The sequence below is a fragment of the Ascidiella aspersa genome, chromosome 5, assembly GCF_963924565.1.
Source record: "Ascidiella aspersa chromosome 5, kaAscAspe10.2, whole genome shotgun sequence".
In the NCBI taxonomy this organism is placed as follows: domain Eukaryota; kingdom Metazoa; phylum Chordata; class Ascidiacea; order Phlebobranchia; family Ascidiidae; genus Ascidiella; species Ascidiella aspersa.
This window is the reverse complement of record NC_139451.1, coordinates 7,662,465-7,670,306: the sequence shown is the minus strand read 5'-3', so window position 1 is coordinate 7,670,306 and position 7,842 is coordinate 7,662,465. Positions and strand designations below refer to the sequence as shown.

General features: G+C 45.4%; 3 protein-coding genes across 3 annotated transcripts; all 3 read left to right on the top strand.

Moving 5' to 3' along the window:
- The first annotated feature begins 442 nt into the window (after positions 1-442).
- On the top strand, positions 443-4,367 carry LOC146141680 (uncharacterized). The gene is given in 4 exon segments (XM_083390461.1): positions 443-815; positions 1,452-2,078; positions 2,120-2,718; positions 2,721-4,367. Coding segments are annotated over 4 exon segments (3,246 nt in total).
- Positions 4,368-4,409: 42 nt separating this feature from the next.
- On the top strand, positions 4,410-6,165 carry LOC146141679 (uncharacterized). The gene is made up of 2 exons (XM_083390460.1): positions 4,410-4,507; positions 4,866-6,165. Exons 1-2 carry the CDS (start codon positions 4,410-4,412, stop codon positions 6,163-6,165), a joined length of 1,398 nt encoding a protein of 465 aa, XP_083246586.1.
- A 593-nt stretch (positions 6,166-6,758) lies between these two features.
- On the top strand, positions 6,759-7,558 carry LOC146141678 (uncharacterized). The gene is made up of 2 exons (XM_083390459.1): positions 6,759-7,054; positions 7,147-7,558. Exons 1-2 carry the CDS (start codon positions 6,759-6,761, stop codon positions 7,556-7,558), a joined length of 708 nt encoding a protein of 235 aa, XP_083246585.1.
- Positions 7,559-7,842: the final 284 nt, after the last annotated feature.

Genomic DNA, 7,842 nt, shown 5'->3' with positions numbered 1-7,842 from the left:
TCGTGGAAAATAAATCACAAAGTCGTGTTTTAACTGTGACGCGTCGTAATAGGTTTGAAATACCGGAAACCCTACAAGTGACTACGAGACACATTTTTACCTCTATGATGGCACTGCAACAGTAGTATAACCACATTAATATAAAAAGTAGACGCTTTAGAAAAAGCAATGGATGTATATATTTTATATATACAAAGGCCCATTACAAAAATTGGTGTCATCAATTCAGCATTGTAGCGCTTATTTCTTAAGCTACTTGGTTTCAGAAATTCTTCTTGTAAAATCTGCAAAAAACAGAGCCTAATTAGTTTTGTCAATATGGCCGTTGTTCTAAATGTAGGTAATTTTTTAGCAGCGTCTGAGGCAATGCAGCATAATATTAACATAAACTGGCTCTGTAAACCAGGTTCAATACCGGAAACAAACCTTTTTTATAAAGACTATGATTAATGCTGGCATATTGGATTACGCGCATCCTATCAACAATACAGATCATTACATGTCTTACGATAACCTCGCCCAATATTACAGCTTTTCCACCAACAATAATGACTATTTAGAACATCTAAAACTAATTTCGGCTATCCCTGGACAATGGGACTTGAATGAACCTAGTAACATATCCATGATTGACAACAAGTTGCAGACTTGTACCAAATTTCTCTTGAAACTTGATACAGTTAAAGAAATTTATTCACATATTAAAGATGCTGGCTTGTCCCCCCCAGTCGAACAGCAAATCAAGTGGGAACAGATCTTGCAAGTTTTACCAAACCGCATCCCTTGGGACAAACTTTACCAAATTAACTACGACTGTACCGTGCAAAACAAACTTAGAAGTTTTCAGATAAAATTAAACCTTAGGGCCATCGTCACCAATGACGCCCTGTGCTCATTTGGAATTAAAGACTCAGATAAATGTGTTTTCTGCTGCGATGCATTAGAAACTGTAGCGCACGTGTTTTATTTTTGTACCAAAGTAGTAACTTTCTGGGAAGAAGTAACTGCCTGGATCTCGGCGAAACTTCTTATTGATTTACGCCCTGACCCTGTTCATATGTTGTTTGGTGTTGTGGCGGATCAATCTGAAACCCTTTTGAATTGTTTGTTGTTGTGTGCGCGTTTCGTAATTTACCGCTGTAAGTACGCCGAATCCGTGCCGAATTTCAATATGTTCCTAAATATGGTTAAATCTGTTCAGAAGTCGGAACATCTTATCGCCATTCGGAATTGTAAAATTAACGACTTTCTTTGCAAGTGGCAAGGGCTATTTTAACGCTCACTTCATGTTACTCCGAATCCCCAACTGTATTTTAATGCCTTCCTGCTAATTCGTCGCTTTCTGACATGTGTTTTATCTCGCCTCTTTTTTTCTTTCGCACTCGCTTTATTGTGTCGCTATATAATAATAAAACTTGTCAAAAAAAAAGTTACTATCCGACACATTCCAGACACTCGAGGAGTGTGCACATCTAAATGGAGAAGGCGAGTACGAGCTAATGCACAAGCGGCAGTAAAAAGCGCAGGGAGTGCGCTGAAAAGGCCAAACTGTCTAAGTTTTAAAACTGAAAGAATGCTTAAACGAGACGAGTTATGGCAGTTATTGAAGGAGGCTGATTTTCCTATCAGTAAAGTACTTGGAATTGCAGAAATGAAAGGAACGCAGGTGGATGTGACCTGCACAAGTCGACAAAACGTCTTAGAATTACAAAGTAAGCTGGTTGTAATATCCTACATTAAAAATGTTCGACTTTATGAGAGTGACCTTATCAACGTGGGAATTGGCTGGGTTCCAATACCGTTTCAAAATGACATAATCGCAGAAACATTGAGTCAACATTATGGAGAAGTTAAAAAAATGATACACAAAAAAGACAAGGTTGGATTGCTCTCGGGAATGCGTATAGCCACTATGAACAAGACAGATTTGTCGGAAAACCAAATTCCAAGCTACATAAGAGTTAATAGCTTTGAATTTTACGTAACTTATCATGGAAAACAATTTACATGCAAGTATTGTGGTGACGCTCGACACAAGCAAGCGAATTGCCCCAAAAGGAAACATGATTTTCCGGAGTTACAAAGAAATAATGGCGGAAGAGTGGAGAACGAAACACAGCAAACTTACGCCAAGCTGAGGACACAGTTGAGAGGTTGCGACGTGATACAGCTGAAAAGGCTAGAAGACATCATAGAGCGAAGGCTCAACGCGCGACAGAAGAAGCTCAACGTGCGGAAGAGGAAGCAGCCGCGAAAGCTCAACGTGATGCGGAAGAAGATGTTGCCAAACTGCAGCGCGAAGCAGAAGAAGAAGTGCGACGACTAAAAGAGGAGGCTTGTAGAAACGCCAATGAAAAGCAACGACAACTGGAGATGGCCGAGGCCGAAGCGGAAGCCTGGGACGGGGAGTCTTCGTATTGTACCCCACCGCCGCCCGATGCCTCCAATGCTCACCGCGCGCAGATAAAGTTTGGGGAACCACAGGTCAGTAAAACGTTGATAGAACGTCTACCAACAACTGTCACTAACACCGCAGTGACCCCACTTGTAAGTGGTTACGATTCATGGTCTCCCGAACTTTCTCCAACACTTTCCAAACCAGTTGTCCAGACAAATAGAAACTTACTACCACGACCAACAGAATACGACTTCCCGGAAATAGGTGAACGCTTTCTGCCTAGACCTGTTGTAAAGAAATTCGACGGTGATCCGATGAACTCTACTGGTCGTTTGTTCGCCAGTTTGATTTATATATTGCTAAAAAGGCACAAAGCGATGACATGCGTTTATTGTTTCTGCTTCAGCACTGCGAACCGCACATTTGCGAGAGGTTGGATCGCTTTAATGTTAAGGAACCTACAGAGGGATACAGACTTGCATGGCAAACTTTGCATGAACTTTATGGCCAACTGCATGTAATAATAGCACAGCGTTGTGAACGACTATTGAAGGAAACTCCAGCGATAGAGGCAGAGGACCCTGATGGTTTGATGAAGTTATCAGTTCTCTTGGACAAGTGCTGCACCTCCTTGCACGATATAAAGTATGCATCTTGCGTGGACTCAATGGATGTAATGCTAACCGTGGCAAGAAAGCTTCCTGTGTCCCTCTGTAAGAAATGGATAATCAGGTCAACCGACATAGAAGAGCAAACCGGAAAAAGAGCAAACTTTGCGGCCTTAGCCGAATTTGTTGGACAAGAAAGCAAACAGGCGAACTCAATATTTGGGAAGGCCCTTTTTCCGTCCAAAGAGGATAGCAAGCCTACTAATCGCCGAGTCAAGGCGACGACTCACAACACCGTAACTTCTGCTTCTATTTCCGCTAGGTGTGCATTATGCTCAGATGCTCATGACCTTGAAAATTGCCCTAATTTTAAGAAAATGACCTACGTAGAGCGTCGTGGCCTCGTGAGAAACAAGGGCTTGTGTTTTAGGTGTCTCAAAAGTGGTCACGTGGCCAACGAGTGCAATGCTGAAGGCAGTTGTAGCGTCAGAGATTGCTCAGCAACACTTCACCACTTTCTTTTACACAACCCGAACTACCGGCCAAGATCTACTGCTAACTCTGATGAGAGAAAGGCGTGCGCCGAGATACAGGAATATAGCGCGAGCATAAACGCCTCTAATGTCCTCCTGAATGTCGTTCCTGTCGTTGTGCGATATGGGGACGCAGCAATCAAAACCTACGCGTTTTTGGACCAAGGTTCCACGACTACGTTTTGCGAACGTAAACTGGTGGACAAGCTTGGTGCATCCGGCAAGCCCAAACAGATCTTGTTGAATACCCTGACGACGCAACGTCAGTTGGACACCATTGCTATTTCTGTTTCGGTGGAACCGCTAAAGGGCGGAGAACCAATCAACCTCAATGAGGTCGTCGTTGTTGATAAAATCCCCAGTGACACCGAACGCGGTTCCTACTTCGCAGACGTTTCACTACGAAATTTACAATTATCCAGCATTCCCGGAGGAACCGTCGCCCTTCTAATAGGAGCTAATGTTCCAGTAGCTCACAGAGTGAAGTCTACTCGTCCCGGGAATGGATCCTGTCCGGATGCCGTGAAGACACCACTCGGCTGGTCGTCGTTACTCGGTAGCAATTTTGATTCAACAGATTATTATGCCTGTACCAACTATATTTCGGCCGTTGAAACAGCGTACGCTATGCTTTTAAGAGACGAGAGTGATCTGCTACCTACTGATGAGGAGGTTGAGAATCTTGGAACGGCACTCTCTACCGAAGACAGAAGAACGCATCGTTTAATGAAAGATTCTGTGGAATTTGTCGATGGGCACTATCAGTTGCCACTACCCTGGCGGCATGATCACCAAATCATGCCCGACAATCTGAAAATGGCAAAGTAGCGACTTGGCTGCCTTGAACGCCGTCTGACTAAAGATAACGCTATGAGAACAAAATACGCTGAGCAGATGCAGGCTGCCATTGACAAGGGTTATGCTGAAGAGGTGCCAGAAGAAGAATCGTCCGCAAGGGGTCGCGTCTGGTACATTCCCCACCATGGTGTTCTGAATCCCAAACAAGCCAGGAAAATTACGTATCCTTTTTGGATTGCGCCGCTCAGTATCGCGGTGTGTCGCTAAATCGATCGTTGATGCAGGGCCCCGATCTAGTGAATAGCCTAGTCGGCGTATTGCTCCGCTTTCGTAAGGAACCAATTGCCCTAGTGGCTGATTATGTTTTACTATGTTTTACCAAGTTGGTGTCGCTCCGCGCGATCGCAACTGCTTACGTTTTTTATGGTGGCCCGAAGGGTATTTGTCCCTTGAGCCAACGCCCCACAGAATGAAGGTACACCTCTTTGGTGCAACTTCTTCTCCCATTTGTGCCGCGTTTTGTTTAAGGCAAGCTGCTAGTGACTTTGGTGGCGAATTTGAGCCAATCGTTACATCAACTGTTGAAATAAATTTTTACGTGGATGATTGCCTTACATCTGTTTCTGATGTTAACGCTGGAATGTCTCTCGTGACAGGGTTGCGGTCCTTGCTAGCTAAAGCCGGATTTGGTTTAACCAAATGGTTATCCAATAACAAGGAAATATTGGATAGTCTGCCAGAGGATGAACTGTCCAAGCCTCTAAGAACACACACTCCTAATGGAATGCAAGAGAGGATTTTGGGAGTACATTGGAACGTACACACCGACGAATTCAAGTTCACGGTTTCTCTACCGATGAAACCACGCAACCGCCGCGGAATGCTCTCCACGATGAACTCACTGTTCGACCCACTCGGATTTGTCAGTCCGGTTGTGTTGGAGGCGCGCTTGATTTACAGAAATCTGTGTCGTCAAGAAATCAAATGGGACGAGGAAATGCCCGCTAAGGATCTACGAAAATGGGAAAAGTGGTTAGTTGGTCTGATAAACTTACATGACGTTTCCATTCCTCGTTCTTTAAACTTGCATGCTTACGACAACATACAGAGGAGCCAGCTTCACGTGTTCGCCGACGCATCAAGGGAAGCATACGGTGCTGTGTGTTACTTGCGTTCGGTCAGTGAGGATAACCAAGTAACGTGCAGCCTGGTGATGAGCAAATCGAGATTAGTCCCGCAGGAAGAGATTTCTATACCCAGATTGGAACTGATGGCTGCCGTAGCAGCGGTAAAATTGAAGCAGACCGTAAGAAAGGAACTTGCCCTAGATCTGCGTCCATCAATATTTTGGACGGATTCATCTGTGATTTTACAAAGCATTCAAAACGATAGGCGTCGATTTCCATTATTTGTGTCGCGCCGCCTCGCCTTTATCGAAAAATGCACATGTACACGCAACTGGAAGCATGTACCAACCAAACTAAATCCCGCTGACTTGGCGTCGCGAGGCGCAACCGCCGACGTACTCGCTCATTCTGATTTGTGGTTCTCTGCACCAGCATTTCTAAAGGATGGGCCCGAAAACTGGCCGAAATTGTTTGAAACCAGCCATCCAAGTGTTGACGTAGCCGTATTTGAAAAGAAACCTGCTGGGGTATTTACTGTCGTGGTGGATTTCCCAACAAATCTGCTGTTGGATAGATTTTCGTCCCTGTGTAAGTTAAAAAAAGTGCGCAGTGGCGTGGTTGCTTCGTCACAACACCTATCTATTGGCAAGGGTCCGGAAAATTGCTTACAACGCGCCGTGTTCGTCATTGACGGTCAATGAGTTAAAAAATGTGGAAATGGAGTTGGTTAAGTATGAGCAACGGAGTCATTTCGCCCCATGGATGACTGGACAAGATAAACTCACAAGGATGCCAAGGTCCTCACCAATGTTTCGACTGGATCCAATTATGGCAGATGGAGTTCTCCGAGTCGGGGGCCGCCTAGAGAAGGCACCAATTGCATACGATGCACGTCATCCAGCCATACTACCTCATAATTCGTTACTGACGGATATGATCATCGTTCACTTCCACGAGAGATCGGGTCACTCCGGATTGAATCACACGCTTAGCTTGCTAAATCAGCGTTTTTGGAATTGTGAAGGGCACTGTCGCGATTCGTCGCGTCTTAACTAAATGTTTGAAGTGTCGCCGCCGTCATGCTAAGCCTGCAGGTCAAATGATGTCCGACTTGCCCCCTGCTCGTTTACAGATGAACTTGCAACCTTTCGCATACACTGGAGTGGATTTGGACCGCTGCTTGTCAAAAGAGGACGCAGCGAAATAAAAAGGTACGGATGCTTGTTTACATGCCTAACCACACGCGCAGTTCACCTCGACGTTGCATTTGATTTGAGTACTAACTCCTTTATAAATGCGTTTCGCCGCTTCGTTCGGCGTGGTGCTGTGCTGCACATACTCGGACAACGGAACCAACTTGGTCGGAGCTGAACGAGAACTCCGACAAGGCATCCGCGATTGGAATCAGATGCATATCGAACAATACCTGAAACAGAAGGAAATTCAATGGACATTTGATCCACCTTGCGCCAGCCACATGGGAGGAGCGTGGGAAAGAATGATTCGTTCTGCCAGGTGCATTCTCTCCTCCCTGACTAACGAACGGACCCTGACCGATGATCAACTTCGGACGTTGCTTTTGGAAGTAGAGTCGGTTTTGAATTCTCGTCCATTGACGCCAGTCACGCTGGATGTTAATGATGAGACACCGCTAACTCCGAATCATCGAATCATTTGCTGAGAGTGAGCCCTGATGCTGGCTTGCCACCCGCCGCCACAAACGACCGCGACTGCTATGCACGTCGAGGTTGGCGACACGTCCAATACCTTTCAGATCAGTTCTGGAAGCTTTGGGCGCGCGATTATTTGCGCACCATCATTGCCCGTCCAAAATGGCATCATGAGAAGAGGAACATAAGAGTTGACGACATCGTCCTCTTGGTCGACAACACAACTCCGAGGTCGTCGTGGTCGCTCGGAAGAGTCGTCGCCGTCCATCCCGGTGAGAATGGAGTTGTACGAAACGTCCTAGTTCGATCAAAGGGGAACGAATTACGGAGGCCAATTCATAAATTGTGCCTCGTCGTTCCCGCTGACCCCGGGGCGCCTGATGGCCCAGTGGCACCTGCACCGCAGGCAAACGAGCAAAAATAAACTTGATCGCGAAGGCCGGTGCATTTGGCGAGCGAGTCAAAATTTGTGAATTAAAAATTGAAAGTGAACCGTGCGACTTGTCAATTTTGGGGGGAGTGTAATAATTTCTCCACGCTCCCCTATTGTTATAATATTACATGTTGACGCATGGTTGCGCATCGTGATGCTATATCATTTCGTTTCGTCGTTTTTGTAGGCTGTTTCAGTTGAATTCGTTAAAAGTTATTTTGCTTGTTGTTGACTGGTAAATGTATACCTAAAGGTGTATAAGTAAAAGTAAACCA

Coding starts and splice junctions, on each gene's coding strand:
- LOC146141679 (XM_083390460.1), top strand. CDS start 4,410: ATGAGAACAAAATACGCTGAGCAGATGCAGGCTGCCATTGACAAGGGT. Junction 4,508..4,865: donor TCCGCAAGGGGTCGCGTCTG/GTACATTCCCCA, acceptor GTTTTGTTTAAG/GCAAGCTGCTAGTGACTTTG.
- LOC146141678 (XM_083390459.1), top strand. CDS start 6,759: ATGCGTTTCGCCGCTTCGTTCGGCGTGGTGCTGTGCTGCACATACTCG. Junction 7,055..7,146: donor ACGTTGCTTTTGGAAGTAGA/GTCGGTTTTGAA, acceptor TCATTTGCTGAG/AGTGAGCCCTGATGCTGGCT.